The sequence below is a fragment of the Spermophilus citellus genome (assembly GCF_964194105.1).
Source record: "Spermophilus citellus genome assembly, chromosome: 15".
Classification (NCBI taxonomy): domain Eukaryota; kingdom Metazoa; phylum Chordata; class Mammalia; order Rodentia; family Sciuridae; genus Spermophilus; species Spermophilus citellus.
In genome coordinates, this window is record NC_138195.1 from 75533463 (window position 1) to 75559712 (window position 26250).

At 42.3% G+C, this 26250-nt stretch overlaps 1 protein-coding gene across 5 annotated transcripts in view; it reads right to left on the minus strand.

The window, feature by feature from the left end:
• Positions 1 to 26250, minus strand: part of SORCS1 (sortilin related VPS10 domain containing receptor 1) — a gene marked incomplete at its 3' end in the record, with an annotated part of 491305 nt that overhangs the window by 33690 nt on the left and 431365 nt on the right. For all 5 annotated transcript variants that reach the window (XM_081268499.1, XM_081268498.1, XM_081268500.1 and 2 more), the window contains exons 19-22: positions 14740 to 14926; positions 8326 to 8459; positions 6274 to 6397; positions 890 to 1002 (exon numbers count right to left, since the gene is read on the minus strand). In XM_081268499.1, the coding sequence (XP_081124625.1) occupies positions 890 to 1002; positions 6274 to 6397; positions 8326 to 8459; positions 14740 to 14926 (558 nt within the window). The remainder of the gene's footprint in view (positions 1 to 889; positions 1003 to 6273; positions 6398 to 8325; positions 8460 to 14739; positions 14927 to 26250) is intronic.

A 26250-nucleotide genomic window follows, 5' to 3' on the forward strand; every position in this document is an offset into this window, starting at 1 on the left:
CACGATTTTCCATCAGTGATGACATGTGTTGGGAGCAGGATATACAGAAACTTAAACTGATTTTCTGTGTGGGTTCAGAACCTCGGGAAAATACAGCTCGTGCCTAATGTCCTGGGTTTGTGCACCTAGTCCAAGCAGCCCCGGAGCTGCTATCCCACTGTGCTCACTCCTGCAAGTGGAGTAGGTCGGGGAAGATGGTACCCCCACAAAGGGTGTTCCACTCTTCAGGAACATATGCTCAGGGAGGGATAAAGTGTACCCTCTTGGATGCTCCTAGAAAAACCTCAGGAGATCATGTTGCATTACAAAACCCTAGACACTGGACTCAGGCCCTTCATTTCAATTCTGAAGCTTTGTTATCTATTGGCTGTGAGAGTTTATGAAAGTCTTCTAACTTCTCTGAACCTCAGTTGCCTCATCTATGAAAAGAAAATAGTAATATCTTCCTCTTGATACTGGTACAGGAGGGAAATGTCTTTAAGAGAAGCAGGACATGTGACCCACCATCAGGTATGAGTCCTCACTGCACACAGGGTGGGGCTGGCACCCAGGCTGCTCTTAGTAATTACACCTGCCCACGAGGACACTGGAGCGCGTGCCCCTCCATTATTGTGCACAGTGGCTCATCTTACACTAAAGGCCTCATCATGAACTCTAAGCAGAATCAACTTTGTGAGGGACAAGCACCTCATGACTGTCACGGTTGCTCTTTACCCTGGTGCCTGCCACAGGCCTGCATGTGAGGGCTTAGCACCGATGACACCACACCTCGGAACTAGCTTCCTGTGGCTCCATCTCTTTCCTGTCCCTTCTTAGATGTTCTTCCATAAAGTTCTCCAAGGACAGAGAGAAAATGTGTCCAAATGAGAGAAGAACTCTTGGCACTCACTTCCACCAGGGACTTTTTGATGACTCTGCTGATGTCCCTCCTCCACTCAGGAATGTCCGGGTTGTAGTCATCCAGGTTTGGAGAAAAGGACAAGCGAAGAGAACGGAATTCCTCTGGGGATACAACAGCAGGTGGATTACTGGAAGTCAGGTACTTTAGTCAAGCAGCATAAACTTTGTATTTGATGCAAACCCCTCATGGAGGGTGCTCTCCTTTCACACTCACCAGAGAAAGAAAATTTTCTATCTCTGTCCCTGGTATCTCATTAGTTCCTTACTTTATAAACCGAATTCTAGGACTCTGGCTCACGCCTAGCTCTGTAGACTCTGACTATTATCCCTAGTTCCAGACTTTGCCTTCCTAGATACTAACTGACCTTAGGGCTCTAAATACACGATATACTTATGACCCCAGGGCCTTTGCCTGTCCTCTTCCTCCACTTGGAATGCCCATTCACCCCAAAGTCTTTCCACAAAGCTTCAAGCTCTAGTTTAAGCTTTCCCGACTGACCTTTCTACCAAACCCCAAACATTTTCATTTTTTAATGAAACTACTATGTTTTTCACATACTTTTATCATATGATTGTATGACAATAGTTACATAATTATATACTTTTATTTATTATAGTTACTTTATCTTTTGTCTGCAAAGAAGTTTCATTGAAAGGAATTTTAAGCTCCTTATGTTGAAGACTGTGTTCGCTTTTTGTGTTACCCCTGAATTAGGCCTGGGTTCATCTGCATCCTCCAGGAAATGGGTTGGGGATTAAACAAGCAAAGATTTTATGAACAGAATCATCTTTGGGAGAAAATGAGGAGGGACCCAGGGGAGGCATGGAGAGCCATCAGCTCACAGGCATGCAGGGCTGTGAAAGAGAGGAAGAGGGCTGGTGACTGCCCTGCAGCATGCAGAAGGCTCAGCAAGTACTGGGAGATGTTGAACCAAAGCTGACCTGCAAAGGAGTCCCCTGCGTCCCAGGAATGGGCCAGCCTCGGTACCCCTGAAACCCCCATCACTAGCTGGGACCCATCCCTAGAAGCAGCAGCCAGGCCCACGACAGCGAGGAATTCTGGAGCACAGCATCCAGGGCTTTTCAGTTTTGCTTCCCAGAGTTGGAAGTTTCTAGGGTGCATTTTTATGGCTTCTATACCTTAACACAGGACAGTGTTTGCCAAAGGGCACACTCAGGTAAGCTCTCCCCTACAACCTGTGAGTGACTCCACAGTGAAGTTTAGATTCTTACCAAGCCTTCCTGTTCCCCACACCCTGGTGTAGACTTACTCTCCTACCCCAGCTCACCTCTGCCTCTCCACATCACAGCATGTAGCTCTTCTCATTATTCAGTCTGCTAGCAGACTTTCTGACCAACTGACCTCAGGCAGCCTCCTGTTCACCAGCCCCAGGTACCCTCCATCTCTGGATCCTGTTTGTCTTCTTTATACCTAATATTATTTAATTTGTCTTCACTACATGTATCCCTAACTGGAATGTAAAATGATTAAGAACAAGGACTATGTTCCTGGCTGTGAGAGAGTGCTAGAACATAGTAGGTTTTCAATTATTATCTCTGGGACATTTAATTAGTAAATGTCTATTGAATAAATAAATGATTAAATTATAGCGAAGGCTCTCTGTTATTTCTATGTTTACTTCTTCAGTACACAGTCTTTATTTTAAGCATGTCCTTGGGTTTCAGTAGGGGCTAAGCGATGTCACTGGTATCAATTATAAATTCAGGAAACATAAAATCCCCCTCATGCACTTCCTAATGATGCTGATGGGTTATCAAACACATGCTTTGAAGACGCTTACGTTATAAGATGTGAATTTATGGCAGTAACCTGATTCCAAAGACATATTTTTCAAAGCTTGACTATTTTATGAGTCACTGGTCACCTAGGCGAATATCACTGATTCAGTTCTGATGGAGAATAATGAAATGCATGTTAATTAGCAGCGTGGTAAACCGTGGCACTGAGGATGCACCCACTGAGTCGTAACTTTGCAGCTCTGATGGTATAAATTTATGTCACTCTCACTTTCTCTGCACCTCTCACCAAGCTCTAGAGAGTTATCTACATGGGACAGTATTCACCTTAGTGAAAGGACATGGATGATACAGCTGCCTCCATGATGACGGCTGAGAAGTGGTGATGGTGTGGCTGAATTTATTCAATAAACAGGGGCTGCCTGTGGGAGGACTTCAGGCAAACACCAGAAATATAGCTCTTTTGCAGGTGCTGAAAGAGCATTTGCATTTTGTATTTAAAGGCAAACCCATACCCTGGAGCAAATTAATGGAAATAATGCAGGAGCAAATTAATGGAAATAATGCAAACTAGATTTTCTTTCTTTCATTCTATTGGGGGTTACTCCAGGTAGCCAAATTTTGTTTTATTGTGTATGTGTGGTGCTGGGGATTGAACCCAGGGCCTCCTGTATGCTATGCATGCTGGCCAAGCATCTGCTACTGGGCTGCATCTCCAGCCCCTCCATCCACTTCTCTGTGTAATGCCTTCTTCCTCTGACCATAAAGGTATCCTCTTCCCTTTGACTAAGCTTTAGACAGGTGTCTAACGGGAGGCCCCTGACCTCCCTTTCCTTGAGCATTTACTCTAAATAACTTGCAGCTGTAATTTCTTTCGCTACCCCACTGAGATGCTAAAGATTCTAATCTGCTACAACTCAGGAAAGGGTTCATTATCATCAAGAAATAAAGGTTTCCCTGTCTCCTTGATTATGAGGGAGGATGGGAAACTAACTTCCCCCAAAGGGTCATTCATTCAAGCAGAGGACTAATCACACTGATAACTCCATGTACTCCTCAATATTCTCCAGTACTTTCATATTAGCTAATCCCAGCATGTTGGGATCTTCTGCCTTTTGTTTCAGTGGAGTTCAATCCTGCCTGTTTAATTCTGTCTGGTGTGATTCTTCCTTAATAAGTCACACTTGTCATTAAAAATTCCAAATCATGTGTAGGACACCTTGGATAACTCATTTGATTGAAGATGAGTTAAGGATGGTTGGTGGCTCAGGAATTTGGTTAAAGGAGGGGGAGACCACTTCCTCTGCTGAAATCTTCAATGAAGAGAGAGAGAGAGAGAATGCATTTTATGTAAAGTGAGTCACCCTTGGATGATTCCTTTAAGGAGACTGCAGAAAGAGGAAGAAGAACAGCAGTGGGGTAGAAGGTACACAGAAACTTGCCCTCTGGGTTCAGAATTCTTAGGCTATTTATTCATTACACTTATCTCATGTTTGCTTATCTGTAAAACAGTGATAATTACAGATTTTTTTCTTGTCTGTTCAAAGGATTCAATAAAACAGACCATATACATCAAGTGCTTAGAACAGATACTGGTGGTAAGTGCTTCATCAATGTTAGCTATTATTACCTTCACCTTGACCATTGCTGGATCATTAAATAGCAGAAATGACTTTAAACCAGTAATCATCCATATTTGGGTCTCAAGTTCCTATCTGTAAAATGACACCTGATAAGAAAAGGCCAAAACCCCTCCAGATTTAAGGTTTTCTTTGAGATTCTAACGAGGAGGCTACCCATACACTTAACCAAGAGGACATCTGTCAGGCTAATGGCTGAGTGCCATTAGTGCAGCCTGTGACATCCAGAAGGGGCAGAGAGAGGAAAAAGAGCATCTGATGGAAAAGAAACCAAAGTCAGTCCATCAGGGTGATTTCAGACCATGGGCCCTGGGACTAGGTGGTCTGGGTTGGAAGTCCAACTCTACCTCTTACTAAGTGGGGCAAGTTATTTACCCCCAGGAGAAAATGACTAATAATATCACCTGCCTGGTAGTAGGCTTGATGCAAAGAAGATTAAATGCATTTCCCGGGACCAAGAAAAGAGGTGGGGGAGGAAAGAGAAGCAAAAATTCTCCCCACTGCACACAGCCACTCTATGGCCACCTGGCAGAGAGGCCATACTCACTGATGGGGCCTAGTTAGGAAACTCTCAGCCCTTGTTTACTTCCTGCTACTATCTGGACTCATCAAGTCTCTTCAGGAGGAAGGGAGAGAAGAAAAATCATGAAATCTAATTCCCGGCCGGCCATGCATGGAATAGTGTCCTTGGCCCTTGAGTCCTCAGACATGCTTCAAGTGGCCTACAAATGATTTTCAGGTTTTGAACATCAAACTGGCAAGATGATAACCGAAAAACAAAACCTGACTCTCCACAGAAAGAAGTCCCAAATTATCTCATCAGAATCAATTAATTTACAGAACTGGGGTCCTTGCTGCCCTTTCTCGGCCTTTCTTTCTTTCTTGTTCTCTCTTTCGGCACAGCACATACTTTCCTCACCTAATTTTAAATCCTCTTTTCCAACTATTCTGTGATGCATATGTACCCATTCCATATTAATATTAAATGTTTGCCTTTTTACCCTCTCCTGATAACACCTGGTTCATATCCACCTGAACAGCTTTCTATGCAGAAAAAAAAAAAAAAAACTTACCAAAATGGTATCAATCTGGATATATTGTTTTTATATCCCATTTCCAAGCAATGATCACACTTTTCCATTTCAGCACATTTTCATTCCATCTGATGCTTTGACCACATTCAATTTCCCACCTTGATCACAAAATTGTTCCGTACATCAGATTGTTCAATAGCCAGTCTACTGCTACGAGTGACATCCACTTATTATGACCCTTCCTTTGCTTTGCTTTTAGTCGAGCAGAGGGTTTTTTGTTTGTTCGTTTTTTTTATATATTTTTTTAAAATGCTGACTTTTGAAAGAGATTTTTAAAAGTAATTTGATAATGGAAGATTTCTCTTAAAGTTGAACTTTCAAAATATGTCGCGGCATTAGCTCTTTTCTTTTAGAACTGGTTTTAGCTATTCAAATGCTACCAGCATCTCAATGAACCGGCTTTACTCATAATGAAACCCAGCCTGCTCCACTTGAGGTGAGTGAGCCAACAGTCTAAGTGCTTCAGGCCAACTTCAAGAACACAGAACAGGGCTGGAGATGTGGCTCAAGCAGTAACGTGCTCGCCTGGCATGCACAGGGCACTGGGTTCTGTCCTCAGCACCATATAAAAATAAAATAAAGATGTTGTGTCCACCGAAAACTGAAAAATAAACTCTCTCTCTCTCTCTCCTCTCTCTCTCTCTCTCTTAAAAAAAGAAAGAAAAAAAAAAAGAAAAAAACACAGAACAAACTCCTTCTGGGTCCTGTGGCCACAGTTTTGTTGGTGAATCAAATTTCCCTAAAGGAGGAAACCAGAATCATCTCAGCTCTTTCTCAGTTGTCCAGGTGAAAGTCTAAGCCAGAAGGACTCCCAGTGCTATGGTACCAGACATTCACCTGAGCATGGGGGCAGGGACAGATCAGCAAAGACAGGCACTCACCGTACACTGCGATGGTCTTTGTGTCCTGCAGGATGGCATTTCCGGCGGAGACCTGCACTGTGATGGTGTTCATTCCTTCTGAAGTAAATTTGAATGATATGCTTCCCTCCAACGTGATCAAGGGCTATAATAAATGGGAAACAGAGCAAGCAGAAAGCTGCTTAGTTAAAGTTGAAATAGCAGTGAACCAGGTGGTCGATAACTCTGCAGGGGCTCTTCCTGGTACACTAGCATGGAACTTTCTATGTATGCATCCCCATCACCTGAAATGCAGGCCAGAGGGGAGGCTGTCTATTGCAACAAGGGCCCCAGGTGATTCTCCCATTTTGGGGGGATTGGACACCTCTCTCCTGGTATCATCCTGACTCTGGACTGGAAAATCAACAGGTCTTTCTTGTTGATGGGATACATGTCTCTCTTTTTTCACAATCTATTTTGATGAAGCACGTGTTTTAATCCAAGGACACTTTCAAATCAAACAAGAAAGGGGATCTCTTATTAATCCAAACTTAATAGCAGCCACAGAAAATCTATATGTTGCCAAACATTCACCTCTAGGGTCTACTATTAATATGAAATTCCAATGGAACACAGCAACCATGGACACTTAAACTGGACAATAGATAGGGTTGGGAGGTGTGGCGGCTTCCTGTGAGAAGCGCCATCAACAGTTTCCTGGAAGTAGCTTCCGTGAAAATAAGTAGTTATGGGATTGTGGTTTCAGGACTCAAAAAAGAAAAAAAAAAGTATTGGAGAAGTGCTACCTGTAACATAAGCAGATGCCAAGTTTCTAGAAGAAAAAATTATTAATCTGCTGACCTCCCATGACTCACTCCTCACAAATATTTCTTTCCCATCTTTTCTTAATTAGCTCTAAAATCAAAATTCATTTAATTCCCTGTATGGTGGAGGGCAGACTAAAGTCCAGCATAAGAATTATTTTTAATAGGGTAGGTTGAGAATTTTGTTTTATATTAAAATTAAGGAAAAAAAAACAATAGGAGGCAGAGAAGAAAGTTGTTCAGTGCTTTCACAGTCTATACCAGCTTTTGGGCAAATAGCATTGATTTCTCCTTTCCCACTGTGGACAGTGGGCCCAATGGGCTACATTTGCATGCATGGCTTCAGAAGAAATCAAGGAGCTTCTTTTGTACTCTGTTGTGTCAGCAGTGGGGGCGAGAGCTTCTTTCTCTATCAGGCTTGCAGCAGGTCTAGGTGCAAGAGAGCTCGCCTCCCTGCATGTGCAAGCTACGTCTCCAGTTAAAGCCAAAATTCAGTTCTCAAAGAAAATCACGTTTTTACTAAAATGAGGTGTACAGCATTGGAAGAGCAAAGCCACAGAGTGAATGTAACTCTTGGAAGATGATAGAGCGTCCCTGTCCAGGGAGGTTCATCTGAGTGCCCTTTGGGGAAGGGATGCTTTGGGCCTTAATCCCACTACCTTACTGACATTTGGAAGTATTTAATCTTCTGAGAATGGAATGAGTTCAAAACTGACAAAGACCATGCAGCCTGGAGGGCAGGAAATAAAAATGAATAAAGGGAGCAGAAGGTCTGGGATTTTGCCTCTCTAAGAAGCACCTAGAAGAGATTGGAGGAAGCTACTTCTGCTGTAGCAGCCTCACTCTTCTCATCTGCAAAAGGAAGGACTAAGAGTAAATAAAGGTTAAGGTCTCTACTGGTTTTAAAATTATTTCTGACTTTTGAATACCAGGAATATTTACGGAAAACATAAAAGATGAAGCTGACCTAAAGAAAGGATCGTGTCTGATTTAGGATGCGAGGCCATTTGTGTGTGTGTGTGTGTGTGTGTGTGTGTGTGTATACATGCATTTTTGCGGCAGTGGGGAGGGGTTTGTAATGGATATGGGTTGCTTTTCCTGGATATGGGTTGCCTCTTTGTAATGAGATACTTAACACAGACCGCCTGCTGGCCCTGAAGCTAGGGCTCCCCCTGAACTCTTGCATTCATAAGCCATATTCCCTTCCATTTGGCTTTAGCCAGTAAAAGCTGAGCCTCAGTCACTAGCCCTGTACGGAAGGCAGACTCACCTCCGTGTTGTTTCCATACCACCACACATAAGTGAGGGTGCCCACTTGGCTGGGCCACAGCACCGCAGTTGCATTGACCTCCTTGTTCTTTGTGGTGACAAAGGGAAGAGATAGGTGCACATGCTCCAAGGGACCTAAAACACAAGACAAAGAGGGGCCATGGAGAGGGAAGAGCTTCCGCTGCTCTGCCTTCCCTGCTCTGAGAGAACACGTATTTACTCAGAAGCCTCTCAAACATCACAGCCACCTTCCCCAAGGGAAGTGCCCAGTGCTCTCACCACTTTGGAGAACAGAAATATATTGCAAACAATGTCATTTTGTCATTTTGTATTTACAGATCTTACTTCCAGGTCTATAACCTGAGTTACAGATGGTGAAAGTTAAAAAAATTTACAAGTAGTTTATGAAGTCCTTAAATGAACAGACAAGATTTCACAGGGAGATGCAAGGTCTTTCCAAGAGATTATAGCCTTGGTGATAAATGAATCATGTGGACCTCCCGAGAATCATGTTGGGGTGAGAAGTAGGCAAATCCCCAAATCATTCCACAAGTAATTTTTCTTTATTATTTTTGCATTTCAAAGGTGTGTGTAGGTGTGCCTGTGTGTGTGAGCATGTGAGTAGGAATCTGCCTGGTAAGCATGGAACACACTATATTTGGGGCTGAGTTAGGCCCGCCCAGGAAAGAGGCACACAGGAAAGGCTCTGTGCCAGTGCGTTCCAGGCTTTGGAACATGCCCTTTGTTCTTGCCATCATTGATTGGGCAGATCTTGCCATTGCCACTCACACTTTTCCCCCGGTGGGCACACCTTTGCCCTCTGCAGGGCCTGTGTTTATACACCTTTCTCACGGCCCTGTCAGCCTTCAGGTTTCGGTTCCAGCATCACCTCCTCTGTGATGCTCTCCCTGTCATTGTGTCAATGACAAATAAGACACCTTGTGAGTGAGTCATGGTCACTCATTCAATCGATAGTTCTTAAGCAGTTTACATGGTTTAGATACGGGGCATCCCCCAAAGCTGATGTCTGGGACAAAGCAAGGATTGTCCAGATGCAGAATGGTAGAATTGGGAGATGCAATCTGATCAGTGAATTAATCCACTGATATGGATTAACTGGACAGTAACTCTGAGCAGGTAGGGTATGCTTGGAGGAGGTAGGTCACTGGGGTGAGCCATTAGGGTTTATATTTTGTCCCTGAGGAGTCAAGATCTCTCTGCATCCTTGTTGCCAGATCCTGAACTACTTTCCTCTGTCATGATGTTCTGCCTCATCTTGGGCCAGAGCTATAGAGTCAGCTGTCTATGGACTGAGACCTCTGAAACTATGAGCCCCAAATAAACTTCCTCTCCTCAACACTGAACTTTCCAGGTCCTTTGGTCACAGTGATGAAAAAACTAACTAAACAGTACTTTTAGGTATTGAGTATTATCTTAGGTCCCAGAGATATTTAGCACTTAATAAGCTTAGGTAATTTTAAGGGAAAAAAGTTATTGAAAACATAAAGCAGGGCTAATTTTGATGGAGTGATTAAAGAAGCCTTCTCAGAAGAAATGACGTTTGAACAGTGGCCTGGATAGAGTTAAAGATTATATCAAGTGTCTGTTTGTGATGCTCCAGTATAAAGACCTTGAGGAGAAGATGTGCTTTCCATGTCAGCCGACCAGCAAGGATGCAAGAACAGCTAAGTGGAAAGATGGAGGGAAACGTGTAGCCGAGCAGGTCCATCAGGGTTCAAGGACACACAGCACATTGGCCTTGTAGGCTCTGAAGTACATATATATGGGCTTGTATAAGTTTATACTTGCATGTATATACATTATACCTCCATAAAAGTGTGACATTTTTCAGATTTGCCTGGCCTCTTGCCTTTACCTACTTTTCATGGGTATAAAATACCTGGGTTTTGCTGTCCAGAACCCTAACCATTAAGCATCTCTGTTCTGCACAGAGGGTGAAGTCTTCCCTAAAGGAGCCACAGAGTAAAATTCCACCCCATGGAAGTCCCCAGTTGATGGTTCCGCTCAAAGAGCTAAACAAATTGGTAGATGCTGCTCTAGCATATAGGTGCTTGCGATGCACAAAAGGGACAGCAGGTGGCGCTGCATCACTCCATATGAATATTCCTGGCAAGATGGTTGAGAGAATTAGGAATTACTTGGGTGAATTGGGTTTCCCTATCCTTTTCTTGTATTGCCTTCCCATGCTGCAGGAAACAGCTGATGTCTGTGAGACTGAACATTGTGTGTGTGTGTGTGTGTGTGTGTGTGTGTGTGTACACGCACACTGACTGCTGTGATCTCCCTCTAGCATTTATGTCCTGAAGACTTCTGAATATTTAATTAAATATTGCAAATATGTCATATTCTTATTTATCTGAAATTATTTTTAAAAAGACACTAGAGGAAGTAAAGGGGATTTGAACTATAAGGAAGATATTCCTAAATCAGACTTTCTCAAACTTCAGCATATATAAGAAGCATACTAATGTGTTCAAAGCACACTATGATACTACATTTCCTATTATCTTAATTTAGTAGGTTAGGGATAGAACCCAGAAAAAGAAAATTACTATGTAATTCTGAGCAGGTGGCTCATTCAACCACACTTAAAAAAAAAAAAAAAAACCCAAAACAAAAAAAACCCTGTTCTGATTTGCCAGTCAATATAATGATGGCATGAATAGTTGCAAAGCCACATGTTTTTTCAAGCCATATGGATAACTTTACCCTAAGGTGGGGCCAGAGAGATATCTGCAAATTGCACCTATGTAAGGGAGCAGTTAAGGAAATGGTTTGAGGAAGAACTAGAACATCTACCTCATCTTCTTTCACCTCCCATCCTGCAAGTTTGCAGAGTCTTCAATTTTTTTTTTCTTGCAAGATGGTTGTGATAGGGCAGCTTTCTGAGCAAAAATCTGCATGCCCTCTAAATTCTCTGCCCCATCCAGCTGAAGGCAATGCTGGCTGCCGCACGTGTCTCATTAGTTTGCAAAACAGCAGAGCACAGTGAATACTATCCCCAAGGAATTTCCAACTGTCAGCCTTCAACAAATTACCCAGGCACTCTTTGAGAGCGGCTGGCCCATTCCTGCACGCATTAAAGCAGGAACATGGACTCCATTTGTTTCTGATGACCTTTGCAAACCCATATTGAAAAACCTCTGATTTGGAATAAAATCACCTTTCTGCACTGGAGAGTGGAGAGAATGTGTATGTAAGACAAGAAATGGGTTTTCTGGAGTTGACCAATGGGGGAGTCAGTGGGACAGAGGCAGAGAGGAGGTTAGCAAGCTTTGTGGCTAATTCTGTAGCTCAGAATCCACAAAGTCCAAATGCACATGCTACTTTAAGATAATGGAAAACCAAATGTTGTTAGTTGACAGGGTACTGCTTGATAGATCTTTTGAGAACAAGATGTGCTTCCATTTGATAGAGAAGAAAATCTAGGTTCAGTGAGACAGAGTAATATGACCAGCATTTGGACTTAAACAACACGTCAAACTCTGTCTAGTACTTTTAAAAACTTTTCTCTCACAAAGCCAACTCTGTCCCCCACCTGCACTTAGGCACTAAAAATCACTTACTACACCTCCCAGGCATTAGAAGTTTGGGAGTGTGACTCAGGGCTACTCTTATTGTGACTTCCTTTTATTGTAAAACAGTGCCAAAATCAGAGAGCTTCTCCAATCTTTTTTTCCTCTACCTGAAAGGAAGGGCCTAAGTCATTTATTATGGTACAGATGTGAAAACAGACAAAATGAGTTTAAGGGCATAGTAAAGCACCCCAGAGCCTTTAGAAGAGGTGCTGAGCTAACATGTCAGAACCTGTGGACCCTGCTGAGGTGTGGGTATTAGGTTAATATGAGCTACAAACAGCTTTAAATGTAATCCTGCTTTAACACAATCTGTATATAAGAGTGAATTCTCGTCCCCAAGGCCAGGCTCAGGAGGTGGGCTTACCCAACAACTTCACCCAAGAGGAGTCTGAGAGATTAAAGTCAGAACACAAACATTCAATCACAAATCATCTCCTGCTATTTTACCTGATCAACCAGGTTGATGGAATGAAAAAAAATGCAGAGGAACAAAGAAACTCATTTCTTTTAGAAGTCTTGGGCTTTGGCAGGCCTTAATCTTGAGCAGAGGTCAACTATCTATTGCTTTCCTTCCCTGGATTTAGGAAATCAGGGAGGGTCCTTAGGGGAAGCAGTGGATCCCTCAAGGGATCTGATCATGTATAAAAATGAGAAAAAGTGCACAGAGGGACAGGGAGGTTGAGCCAGGGAGGACTCAATGGGAGGCCCTGAGAAGCTGAGATCAGAGCCACTCCTGAATTCTAGGTCCAGAGTTGTACATGCCTGGAGTGAGGTGAATGCATAATGAATACATGAGAAGTGGACTGCAGCTCCATTTCCCAAGGAGGGTAGCTGTCTGGTAGAAATCCCCCCTCACAGAACAAGTTGTAGGAAATGATAAGCTACTAGAAAGGCCACCATTCTCAGCAAATGGACTGACATTTGTGATGCAAGTCATTTTTTGGTTACCAATAATTAACGTTTGTGGTGTACCTTCAGAGATTTTTAGATTATTCTCATGATCATCCCTTTTATTGCCCTCAACACTGATGGACAGGGGGTATTGTGTCTTGGGCTATATGAGATGGAGGGGAACCTGTGCAATGCATCTTAAACCTGCATAGTTGTGTAGCAAGGAAGCTAGTTCTAACCTAAACACTCATATTTCTTCAGGATGTCTGCCAAGGTAGGCAGGGAGAGAATCCCTGCTGATGGAGTTAGTTCCTGCAGCCCCAAGCCACCCTTCACACTGACCCCAACTTTAGTGATCAAGAACTGGAATTCCTGAGACTGGAAGGCCTGAGTCTGGGGCCTGGCTCTGTTAGGTAGTACATCAGCTACCTCAAACAATTCACTTTTAGCTCTGTGGTCCTTTGCAAAGCAGAGTTTCTCACTGCTTCTACTTCATAGGATTGTTTTGAGAAGTGTGGTAATACACATAAAGAGCTGTTAGTGCAAAGCCTACCTGGCATACAGAGGAAGAGCTTAATAAAGTGTAGCCAAAGTGGGGGAGACAGCAAAGTGGGAACCCTGCCTAACTCTGTTTAGACCCAAATAAGCGAGTGTGTGCTTCCTCAGAGAACCTCAGCCATGAGTATACAATAGGCAAAGATGGAGAAGAAGTAATATATTTGGAGTCTTCAGCAACCACACTGTCTCTTGGGCATCCCTAAATAGTCCTGTCCTTTCACACAGTTTTTATATTATTCTTATTATTTAAAGTCAGAGACCTAGGGCTGGGGATGTGGCTCAAGCGGTAGCGCGCTTGCCTGGCATGCGTGCGGCCCGGGTTCGATCCTCAGCACCACATACCAACAAAGATGTTGTGTCCGCCGAGAACTAAAAAATAAATATTAAAAAATTCTCTCTCTCTCTCTCTCTCCTCTCTCACTCTCTCTTTAAAAAAAATAAATAAATAAAGTCAGAGACCTAGATGTTACTTTCAATACTCGATTTTGCTCCCTGGGCAAGGTGCAGGGGAGAGGTATAGAGTATTGTCAGGCCTTAATACTCTTTCTCTGGGGACTTGAAATTTGAACTAAGCCTTAATATAAAGAAATTACTTTAATGTAAACTATTTTTCTAAGAACCAAAATGAGTCTGAGGACTGTGAGGGACAACTTCATGCATACGATATTTATGACACACAATATACCCAACATAGTTTAGTTGTTATCTCATTACATCCAGCCAGGCCTTCTGATTCCTCAATGGGGAAAAGCTACAGCATGTCTTGGAACTCTTTCCCAGGGTAGTTTTCTTAACACTCATAACACTGTTTCCCTCCATATCACCTTCTCTGGAATACCAAACCATCCTTAGACAGTGGCCCAGAAATCACATTAAAAAGAAAGAAAAAAGGAGTGAAATGTTAAAAGGATGATTTTTAACAAGACATAACTTGGAAAACAGAAATAAGTGGGTAGGGGAGCAATTCCTTTGCCTGTGCTAGTTTGATTAAACTGTGCATTTCTTTGTTTCTGACCATTTGTAACCAAAGAGCTGGTGGTGGGGGGCCACTCATGTCATGTTTCAACTGAGACGTTCTGAAAATTGCCCAGGTTCAGGCCCACACGCAGGTGCTATATCTCTGGGGTACCTGGAAGAAATAATCTCACTGCAGTGACAATTTCAAGCAATTCAGATTCCAAGATGGCTCAGATTCCCCTCATGGATTTTCTTCTTACTTTATCTCTACTTTGCCCTCTGACTCATTTCCTTTCCCCCCTCTGCTAAAATGTAACTCCTGTGTTTCTTCTGGATAAGAAATGCGGGATCACATTTTAAAAGGACACGAATTTAAGCTATGTCATAAGCCAACAACAGTAATAACATACAAGTTACATGTAAGTACAGGACGGCGCTGTCAGACCCCAGACTGTTGTCCACCTGCACGGTCACTCGGAAAATGCCCACATTCTGATAGACGTGTTTGATCCCATCTTCCATGGAGCTGAGATTGACGTAAGACACTGCAATGCCATCACCAAAGTCCACTTGGATGAGTGTCCGCTGGACATCACCCTGCAAAAGAGCCCAGAGTCAGTCAGCAGGAAGGGAGTCAGAGCTTGGCTGCACTTTCTAGGGGCCTAGGGCTTGTTTTGGTCTTGACTCCTCCAACAGCTGGGAACATCTGTCTGTTTTGATAGAATCCCTCTGACACTCCCTGGCAGACAGGAATTTGCTAAGATGGATACTCTCCAAACGTGAAGGGCACCAACTACCAGAAATTTCAAGGCTTTGGAGATTAACAGTGTTTGATTATAAGGTTCAATTTGATATTCAATTACTCAAGAAGGCTTTGTTAACAGTCTTATCATCCACATCAATAAAGTTGCACCCAGGTGGCTTCAAAAATTCAGCCTACCTGTTGTGGTCACCAGGTACCTTCTGCGTCTCCTGAATCACCCACTTTGTTTCTGGTTCCCTAACCATGTTGGAGGAAGGGTAGAGGACACCTAGCCTGACATCAGATAGGACACTGAATTCTCTTAAAATTTAGTATTTTATATTAAGAAAATGGTCTCATTTTAGTCTTCACAGAATCTGAGTCTGAATAAAAGAACAGGGACAGTTCAAATGCCTTGACAGATGAAGAATCTGAAGTCTACAAAGGTTTCATCATTCACTCAGGTTAACACAGCTAGTAACTGGTAGACCAGGATTCTGACCTGGTTCTCTGGATTTTGGTTCATCCATTTCAACATACCACTGTGAGTAAAGCATTGAAGCCCCTGAGGCTTGAATCCCACTGTGTTATTAATAAGCTAGATGACTTCATACATGGGGTCTACCATTCAGCCTGCTTTGGTCTCAGTTACCAAATCTATGAAATGGACACAATACTACCATACCATCTTAACTCAAAAGATTCTTAAAAATATGTAGATATTTAGTAATCCATAAAATGTTACACAAAAATAAATGACTATAAAAACAACACAGCTGTAAAAGACTTACAATACTTCTGCAAAGCTGGAGTGGGATTATATGAATGCAAATTTCCCATGAGCAGACAGAAGATAAAGTCTCTATTCCAACACCTCAGACCTCTTTAGTTTCTCAAGAAGCAAAGTTGCTTAGACCAAATTGGCAAAACAACAAAAACTAAAAACTTCTTTCACACAGTCCATCTTTATCAAACTATGTTTCATTCTTTTTGATAGTCTTTCCCATTTTCAGATAAAAAGAAAAAGAAAAAAAATACCTTTAAACTAGAAATGTCTTTTTGATTAAGTAAGGTTTATATGGTATCATATTTTTTGAAAAGGCCAAATTTAAAAGCTGATGGTTAAAGGATTATTTCACAGCCAAAGGAAAAGCAGTTCAAATCCTATGAATCTGTGTGACCTACTCCTCTGATCTATGCCTAGCCGAGCACTGTCAAGGGGCACACAGCAGCTAATGCTCATTGAGAACCTAGTACAGCTCTCAGGAAACACACAGGCCAAAGTCCTCCCCTGGGGTGGAAAAAGAAACCCGACTCAAAACTATAAAGCAAACATCCACAAGCTCAGGCATTGTGGAATTACTTGAATTCCCTTCGTTAATAAATATAAATGTCAACTCTTCTTGCTAACTTGTCCTTCACTTGGGCAACCAGAGTGGACTGATGAATCCATCTTTCTGTTTCTGGTGAGTTTCCATTTCCAGGTCTTCTGGGTTTTTGACAGAGTGATTGGGAAGCCAACCCTACGTGTGTGCTGGGGGCCGGGGGGGGGGGGGGGGGCGGGGGGGGGGAGGACCACTTTTTTGAAACCAGGTTCTGGGGTAAATATCAGAGTAGATGGGGTTCTCCAAGGCATGTGACAAGCAGTGGAGTGGGAGAGGGAGAGAGATAAGCTTTGTGGGGACAAAGAAGGCATCAGACAGAGGCCATCGCTTACAAGAGGACGGAGGGGAGATTCCCACCTATAGCCAACTCTGCTTCATTCTCCCCTGAGAGAGAGACAAAGAGATAGTGAAGGAGAGAGAAGCCACCCACAGAACCGGAAAGAGTAAAATGTCAGCCAACATCATTTCAGTCTACATTGCTGTGAATTTCCTGTTTGGTATTCATTGTTTTCCTTTAGTTGGCCTTGTCAGTTACATAAAACCCCTCCACGTTCTATCTGTCTGGATTTCATGTGGTCCTTTGGCTTGATAACATTCTGACATCTCGATTTATGATAAAGTTCTCTGTACATACAGTTGGTGAAAGAAGGGAGCTACTCAATGTTTACATGAATGCAGCAATAAGCATCTCTAATGGAAAATGTTTTAAATATACCATCCAAGACCACAGCAGAATCAGGTTTTTAGAAGATCCATTTACCTATCTAGATGTATGTACATATATCTAGATAGACATATATCTAACCTTAATATACATATATATCACCTAAACACACACACATTTTGCAAGGAGGTAAATATTAGCCAAATTCACAATACAAACATGTCCTGGGATTTCACGAGCTTCCACATCATTAGTGAGATAAATGCATTTTAAATAATCACACCAGTAACAAAAAGGCATGGAGGAGTGTCCCGGGGCATGGTGAGCTCATACAGTAAGGAGAGCTGGGAGGCTCATGGACTGGGAACTTCAAGGAAGTCTTCCCAGAGAAAATGATAACTGAGCTGAGAAAACCTGAAGGAAGAAAATAAATTAACCAAATGAAAAACTGAGTGAGAGTGTGGGAGGTGGGGGAGGTGGTGAGAAAGAGAGAAACTGATGTGGAAGGCTCTGTGGCAAGGGGAGATGGTACAGTGGAAACAGGTAAAGGAGACTAAAGAAAGAGACGACAAGAATGTCTTGTAAAATGAGGCTGGGGAGGAGACAGAGGCCTTTTGGGACTTGAGGGTCCAGTTTCTGAATTTGACCTTTCTTCTAAGAGCAATGGACAGCCATGAAAGTGTGCCAAGCAGGAGTTTGGGGTAAGATGCATGGTGATATATGATCTCTCCAGCTACCATGTGGAGGATGGAACGAAAGGGGTCCATGTATGCTGGGAAGCTAATGAGCAGGTAATTTGGGGTAGATGATGGCAGACTGAAAAGAAAAGCCGCCTCATGAAGTTACATGCATCTCTCTGAAAACTAACTCAAATAGTTTATTGGTGTCATAATCAGTTATTCCGAGCATTTAACAACAGCATCTCTTATAGATTTTTTTTGAATGTTGATGCCCAACTACTCCCAAGAACCATGTTTCATGTTTTCTGGGGAGGATGCTCAGTCTAGCTGCAGATCTAGAAGGTCCCCCATTGACATGGGGCTGTACTCAGGGTTGAGGCCCTCTGGTTCAGACTGTTGAATGGCAGGCCTTCTTGTGATTGGATTCATCCAAAGATGAATATGGTATAGCACAAAATGATGCTATTCTTATTAGATTTTAACCTGATGATAAAGTTTCTTCAGGATGCTCTAGGATTTGAAGTGCTAAAGGTGCATTAATAAAGCCAGGGATGGAAGGGCTAAACTCCCTGTTGGTGGAATACAGCACAATCACTCACAGAAGTTCCGGGATATGTGCAGTCAAGATCAGCTGCCTTCTCTAGGAAAATGAGTCGCTGGCTGATACCACACTCATTTGCAAAATCCTAAGGGCTGGAATGTATTCTGCTAGTGTCTGGATTCTGATAATTATTTTTTTAATGCAGTTTGATTATTGTGCCTTTATAATGTGTTTGTTTATCAAAATGGTATTTTTTAATATATTATCTCATTTAGCCGTTAAGATACCCAGGAGATTGAAAGGACAGATGGAATTTCTCTTTGATACAGTAGGAAACTGGGGCGGAGACATGTTCAATAAGATTCCTAGAGTCACACAGCTATTAAGAGCATTATGGAGGGGTTTTAGACTTTCCATTTAGCACAGTTCTCACTGAGTTTCTTCAGGTGAGAGTTCCTAATAATACCTTTCAGGGTGAGAGCAAGGTGATAACAAAGATGAGGCTTCACTTTTCTTCTCTTGTTTGACTCTATTCACTGCTTTGACTGTCAACATTTTGACTTAGACACTTCTAACTAAAGAAGGGTTGGCATGGATTCCATGCTCTTCCCTTCTCTTTGCCCCAGTGAAGCAGTATCATGCTCAATCCATAGAGAAGATAGAGAATATAAGACTCAGTTTCCATAATCCATGGTTGGGGAAGCTTTACGTATAATTGAGAGTTACTTGAATTTAATGAATGAAAGTCATTGTTTCTGCACCTGAACCCAGGCCAGCAAACCCCTGGACTATCACAGAAAGTTCTTTACATCCACAGCCCTTTAGTCACCCGCCCTAATATAGACGCAGAACTGAGAAGACTGGCTCAAATAAGTGCCTGGCAAAAGCAGAAGAGCCACAAGAAATCCAGATGGGGATTCTCCAAGGGCATCACTGACTTCTGTAATAGAAAAACAAATGTATCGATCAGCCACAATAAAGCCCAGATTAACCGAAGCAGTGAAAGGTGTGTGAACCTATCAGATTCTGTGACATAGACTCAGAGAAGAACTGGAAAATAATAAATAAAATAAATGCCACAGTAACTCCCCAAGGAGGCCTCAGTCCAGAAGCAAGACACAGAGTCACAAGGAAGTGTCAGAGACCCGCTGCATGAAACCAAGCTCACTGTCAGAGCATGACAGTGGGCCTAACTCAGGCTTTGGAAACATTTTGTCTCTGAAGGAGCTTAAAGATCATCCAACAAAAACTGCATTGTAGAGACCGAGTTAGTACATCCCATTTCATTAAAAATAAACAAAAAATGTCACAGTGTATATACCATAAGTCTAAGTGGGTGGGTATGAGAACAGAGCAGGGTGTTAACAAATGTAACCATGCTGATTACTCTGGCTTGGGTGGCGTAAAGGGAGGGGCCGGAAGACAACAGGAGCTCTGAAAGACAGGGAAGAAATGTGGGGAAATGGTGATCCCATTAGATTTAAAAGGGGGATAGAAGCATTGCAAATCACAATATTTTATCTCCACTATTACCATAAGTATTGAAATATTGATTAAATATATGGGACCTAAGCAGAATGTGACACCGATATTATATATGAAGATTAAATATAGTCAACATTAGTTTGGGTGTCTGTTGTTATTTAAGTACTCTTGTGACCACAAATTGGGCCAAAATAAGATGGTCAAATGAGACAGACATCATTACCCTAGGTATATGTGTATGATTGCATGAATGATGTGACTACTTAGTGTACCACCAGACAAGTGAACAATTGGGCTCCATTGTGTACAATGAATTGAAGAGCATTCTGCTGTCATGGATAACTGATTAGAACAAATAAAAAAATTTAAAAAAGGGAAAAAAAGACCAAAATAAAAATCCTTACGCAGCACTGAGCATCCTAAAGAGAAATCATAGACCTCAGCCCTTTAGCCTACGGCAATCTTTAGGCAGGGGGCAAGTCACTCAGCATTACCTAGCCTACTACTCCAGGTAGGCAGACCCAGGTTAGCAAGATCTTGACAAGTGGGAAAGGAGAAAACTATGGAGCAACGTGCCCTGTGTAAGGTCCTTGCTTAGCATCTGGATGGCCATCTTAAGTGACGGCCGCCATTTTAAGAAAAATTTCACTTTCCCATCCAAGGGCGTTTCTGAGAAAGGCTCACCACTCCCTCACAACAATCCCAAAACTTCACACACACACACAGCATCAGGATCCACCTGGCTCTCTAATCCCTGAGACCGCCCCATAAGTGTTCAGATCCCCAAGCCTGTTTTGCCTCTCTCCATCTATGGAGAGATGTGCCTTTATTTGTTGGCTCTGACAAATAAAATCTCATGTTATCTCTGCCTGGTATCCATCTTTCATTTCTCGTTTACCTGTCTCCCCGTTCCTTGCTTTCCTTTTACCTTGGACTTCAAATAAAATGTTTCATCAGCCAGTTGAAGGAGAACTGGATAGAAGTTTTATCTACATTCCACTTATTCAATAGATTGAACTCATGTGACTCACACACAAAGTGGGGGTGCAAATTAGATTACTCTAGAACATACCTTGGTGGTCACTAGGAAGCAGAGAAAGGTTTCTTGAAAGTTTATTTTATAAGAAATAATAGAAACTGCTTTCTGTGTATTATCTTATTTAATCTTCAACCTTGAAAGACTCAGGCCTGTTTAAATTTTCTTAGAATCATTAGACTGGTCCTTTTTAACTCCAAGTCTCACACTCCTACTCATTCACAGGACACTCATCCTGCTCTGCTGTGCTCATGTCTAGTTGGGTGCTAGAGTGGGCATTCATTCATACATGAAATCAGAGGGCTGACTGCTGAAGGTGTCCTCCAAAGGTCAAGAGCTGGAAAATTCATCCCCAGTGTAAGAGTGCTGAGAGGTGGGGCCTTCTTGATAAAATATGAATGTGGGCCCCTTCTCTCTCATCAGTACACGTTCTCTTGCCAACCTACCTACCACCATGGGATGATGCATGAGCTGACCCTTGCCAGATGTAAGTACCTGGACTATGAACTTCCCAGCTTCCAGACCTGTAACAGGTAAATCTCTGTTCTTTATAAAATACTCATCTCAGTCTATTAGACCAGTACAAAACAGAGTAAGACACTAATTAAATCCCTTTAGGGGCATGCAAACATGTAAAAAATTCTTCTGAAAATACTGATGTAAGAGGTTCCCAGTGAAATATGCCAGGCTCTAAAAAATACCATGGAAGCTTCAAAATTCTGATTGTGAGGACCCCTGGTGGTGTGAGTGTTTGACAATGAATGAGAAACTATAATCGGGAAGTAAAATAACTGCCATTTGGGCCTTCCCAGGGGAGGTTTTATAATAGTGATCTGGGAACTTCCTATGCAGAACAAACCACTCTATGACAAAAGGCATTTACACCTGTCCTATCTTTTGTCTCCAAGCAAGTTCCTGGGCCTCTTGTATTCCTTTCAAGAGGTGCTACCAATGCTGAAAGCTGAGGCTGCCACACCAGAACAGCTGGAAGAGGGTCTCCCCAGCACCTCTGGCTTGAATCATGCCCTATGGGCTTTTCTTCAGTTTCAGACCTGAGCTCTGAACCACATGAAGAGGTGCAGAACAGAGGCAGCCTCCTCCCCTTGCCTGTCCAGATATGGTTTTCTAAAGCACGGTGTCTCCCCAGGTACACAGGTCTCCTGGGCCTCTTGGCAAGGAATGGCAACATGAACTTGTATGGTCTGACCTGGAGGAGGAATGGCCACCACACTGAAGAGTATGATACTTAATGTTTCAAGGCATAAGTCACTCCTGTCAAGGCCAGGGATACCAGAGAGACTACAGTATTGACCAACACATCATTGGACTTGACTTATGACAATTTCACCTTTTATTAATCAGATGACAACTAGCTCGGTTTTTAAGCCTTTCTCTGAGGACTCTGATCCTTGGGATTTGCCTAACTAAACTTCCAAGTACTTCTAGATGTAACATTCAGATCAAGAACTTCCAATAGGAACCTCACAAAATGATTTACTCCTTCACTTCCAAATGGATATAACACCATATATTTGAAGGAACTACAGACTTTCAAATTTTGTTTTTAAGTCTTCTGTACTTGGTGCCTGGCTTAGGGTAGAACAGCGCACATAGAAGAGGCACACTTGGCTTGTGTAAGTAGAGAGATGACTATAAATTGGGGCCTCTCTACTCCATGTAGATATTTTTAAATGATTAAGAATTTTCTCTGTATTACCACTACATGGTGGCTTAAGGAATTACCTCAGTAGACTTTGGCAGGAAAACTATGGAGTTACCAAGGGACATAAATCTTATAAATGTTTCTGAGTGACTTTTAAAATCACTCATAAAGTAAAACATTCAACTATGTAATAAGAACAGAATTACATTTTTTAAATGAGTAGTAGGAAGATTCCTTTAGGAATCAACCTGGGCAACCAGATTTTCCTAGTAGTAAAAGATGTAATAGAAATATGTAAGCTTTATGAAAAGAAACAGAGAGAGGAGTCATGGTGTATTCATTGGGGAAATATCAAAAAATGATGAAAAAGAAAATTAAAATTGCACACAATTTTGCCACCTAGAAAGCAGATTGTCAACAGATTGGTGAATATCATCTTAATCAAGGAGAATTCCTGAACACATACACATAACCAAGACTACCATAACAGCTGTGGAATCGCTATTTGAAGATTTTGCTGTAGACATTTTCACCTACCTTTCAGTTTTTATGCCTGTCATCACTTGGTGGATTTCACCAAGTGACACAACCCCTTCTATGAAATGGACGCACTATTTCTTACCCTTAAAGTTGCTTCATCCCCTTTCCAAATTATTAGGCTGTTGTGGAATCAAAGTGAGTTTACAGAGGTCTAGCAGGGTGCTACATGTGGAAGAGGTGCCTTGCAGAGGTCAGCTAGAAGTGATAGTTGCATGTCCTTTGAAATACTTTAAAAATTTGGATCTCAATTTCTTTGCCTATAAATTAAAGATGGGCAGACCCGAGGATCCTCATTGCTACTTCTAGTTCAGATAGGCAGTGACTTTTATAATTCCATTACTCTTGTCATTGGTGGTATTTAACACCCACACATACATATCCTAATACATCTTTGGGCTGCTGGGATCATCTCAGCTCTGGTGAAGGTGCAGCACTTACTCAAGTGCTGCTGTGACATGGTAGAAATTTTCCATTGCACATCAGTTATGGATTAGGTTGAACACTGAGCTCCTGAGGCTGAGACATAGAATAATGAATGGAAAACTGCAAAGCCTGAGCTGGAGGAAGTTATCCACAGTCAAGGATTGGCAGGTGTGGTGAAGCCCTTACTGGAGCGTGGTTGCCACCCTGTGAATGATGTGGGACGTTAGAGCCTCAATCAAGCAGGCTAGGAGGATAAAATTCCAAACTGAAGACTATTTCAGGACTCAGGGCCCTAGGATGTTCATTGACCTGAAACCCTCAGTAATCAGCCAGGTATCTCCCTTTGATGGTCAAGGCAGAGCAAACATCTCTCCTCTGAGACCCCAAGGAACAGCAATACCCCAACTTATGTGTACTGCTTTTGAGAGGAGAGAAAAATGGAGCCCAACCAATGCAACTTGAACTTTAGACACTAGGCCTCTGGCTGAAGACAACCCACACTGCCGGCCCCATTTCCTTCTTTCCTTTATAACCTCAGGCAACACGGGAAGAGAAATGAAGTGGCTCAATTGCCTCATTAGAGTCAAAGAGAGTAAAGTTGAATGGAGTAAGCAATAATACTCGAGAAAAGTCTCAAATCTCATGGCTCATTGAAATCAGCTCTTGCTTCTTTGTGTAGAAGGAGAAAACAACTGAGGCTTGTATGTCAGAACTGAGCTGGCCTTGAATCTGATATCTGCCCCAACTTAACACTGTCTGCCAACCCTTTTGTGCTACTTCTAAAGGCTCCAAATAGTCTTTCTTCTAGATGAAAAAGTAGGTCAATTTCTGTCATGAATTCAAACAAAGGAGCATCTCACAGCACATTTTATTAAGGCCATCTTCTCTACCAGCTGATGGTGGCCAGCACCCTTCAGTATTTATGAAGTGTTATTACACTGTGAGCACCTCCATGCCCCTCAGTCTTTCAATGTATGTGAAAGTGAAATTATGGCTCATAGAAATCCATCTAATGAGGACACAGCCCTCAGGTTTCACTTAAATCTCACTGAAATTGTAACCATGAATTTTCCTTTTTAAGTTTCAGTGTTTGTATGTAAATGGAAGTATTGAAACAACGAGACACCAATCAAAGTTTTAATTTTAGTCTCTTGCCTCAGATTTAATTTTAAAGTCTTAAAGTATGCACAAATGGCATCTCTTTATTCTTACAGTGGTATAAAACAAATGTGATTTATTTTCTGTAACATGCAGACACTACTCCCAAATTGGTTGTGTTGAGTTCTGGAGATGGATTTGGTCCTTCACCAACCACCCTGTGCCTGCAGGTTCTTGCACTGGATTTCTCTGTGCAGTTGAGTTATCATGTTGAAAGTCTGCAGGCTCATCAGGTGCTTGTTAGTGCTCCAGAGACCATCCACCTTGAGTCAGTCTCCAAATGCTGAGATGCCACCTCTCACTGCATGATTAGGTCTCAGTGCAAAAACATCTTTGATCAACTTGGTAAGACTCAGGCATAGTTGAAATGGTTTGGCTTCTTAGACACAACCTCATAGATTCTTCCACTTCCTTCTTGGTTGGTTCCTGGATCAACTGTTCTTTGTTCTTACAGAGACAACAATGAACAAATACAATGTGTGTGTGTGCATGTGTGTGCACACATGCCCACATGTGTGTGTGTGTGCATGTGAGTATTCTCCTCAGTTGTGCTACAATGAGTTTGAGAAGCAAGACCACTCCTTTGCCTTTCTGATCCTAATGAAGCTCCCCCACCCTTTAGCATACATATGGAGAGAACTCTAAAAGCAGAAGGGGTGGATGCTGACACTGGAATTTTCATCAACCTCAACAGTTATGTTGACCTCTGAGTAATATTTCAGGTAAGGCAGACTGTGGGATGTTAGAGAAACTGTGTTAGGAAGTCACTTATGTCACCTAAATTTTGAGGGTGACTTCATATGCTATTTGCAGAAAGGATTTAATTTCTTACACAGGTAAAATCTGAAGTACTCTAGCTTAGGTACTTATTGTCATATGTGAAATTACAAGCTAGCCTCAGTAACCTTACCTTTGAGTTTCTATTGTCAATAACAGAAAGTTCTCTGTTTTGCTCTGGTTTTAGCAATGTTATCAAGTTTAATCAAGGTCATCTTCTCTACCATTGCTCCTTCCTTCTCCTCCTCCCTCATCCTCCTCCCCCCTCCTCCTCCCCCTCCTCCTCCTTCTCCCTCCTCATCCTCCCTCCTCCCTCCTCCTCCACCTCCTCCTCCTTTTCTTCTTCTTCTTCTTCTTCTTCCTCTTCTCTCTCTCTCTCTCTCTCTGAACTGGGGAGTGAATGCAGGACCTCACTCATGTTAGGCAAGCGTTCTACATCTGAAGGACATCCAAAGCCCTTTTCACTTTTGAGATGGAGTCTTGCTAAATTTCCCAGGCTGTTCTTGAACTTGTGATCCTTCTGTGTTAGCTTCCTGAGAAGCAAGAATTACAGGCATGGGCCACTGGGCCTGGCTTCATGTATTCCTGTGTTTCGATTAGGACATGCACAATTAGAGAATAAAGGAAGAGACTTAGATTTCAGATGGAGATTTTAACCTGTTTTGTAAGGTATTCAAACTTCAACAGTCTTTTCCTTCCAAGTTTGGGCTTTATCTCTGTTCTTCCTGGAGAAGCTTATTCAAATCCACACATATTTATTGTGTTATTTTTTCTCTATAAATGTGCTCTATCAATATGCAACTAGAAGTGACATGATTCTTACCTTA